Source organism: Eimeria mitis, genomic scaffold, assembly GCF_000499745.2.
Source record: "Eimeria mitis Houghton genomic scaffold, Emh_scaff1835, whole genome shotgun sequence".
Classification (NCBI taxonomy): domain Eukaryota; phylum Apicomplexa; class Conoidasida; order Eucoccidiorida; family Eimeriidae; genus Eimeria; species Eimeria mitis.
The window spans coordinates 4,687-4,998 of record NW_013570157.1 but is presented as its reverse complement, the minus strand read 5'-3'; the positions used below and the strand labels follow the sequence as shown (position 1 = coordinate 4,998).

Here is a 312-nt window from a genome sequence, read left to right as displayed (position 1 = left end):
AGCTGTAGCTAGCTGCAGCTAGCTAGCTGCAGCTAGCTAGCTGCAGCAGCAGAAAGAGAGAAAAGAGAAAGCAGCAGCAGCAGCAGCAACTGTCTCCTTTACCTTTCGGCTCCAGGGGAAGGTCCTCCAAGAAAACGTCGTCACGTACAACCCGCCGCTGCTGCTGCTGCTGCTGCTGCTGCTGCTGCTGCTGCTGCTGCTGCTGCTGCTGCTGCTGGTGCTGGTGATGCTGCTGCTGGTGTTGTTGGTGCTGCTGGTGTTGGTGCTGCTGCTGTTGCTGTGCCTGGTGCTGTGGTTGTTGCTGTGGCTGTT

General features: G+C 58.0%; 1 protein-coding gene across 1 annotated transcript in view; it reads right to left on the bottom strand.

The window, feature by feature from the left end:
- Window positions 1-312, bottom strand: part of EMH_0044340 (uncharacterized protein) — a gene marked incomplete at both ends in the record, with an annotated part of 1,822 nt that overhangs the window by 1,214 nt on the left and 296 nt on the right. The window contains one exon of the mRNA XM_013495950.1: window positions 145-312. Within this exon, the coding sequence (XP_013351404.1) occupies window positions 145-312 (168 nt within the window). The remainder of the gene's footprint in view (window positions 1-144) is intronic.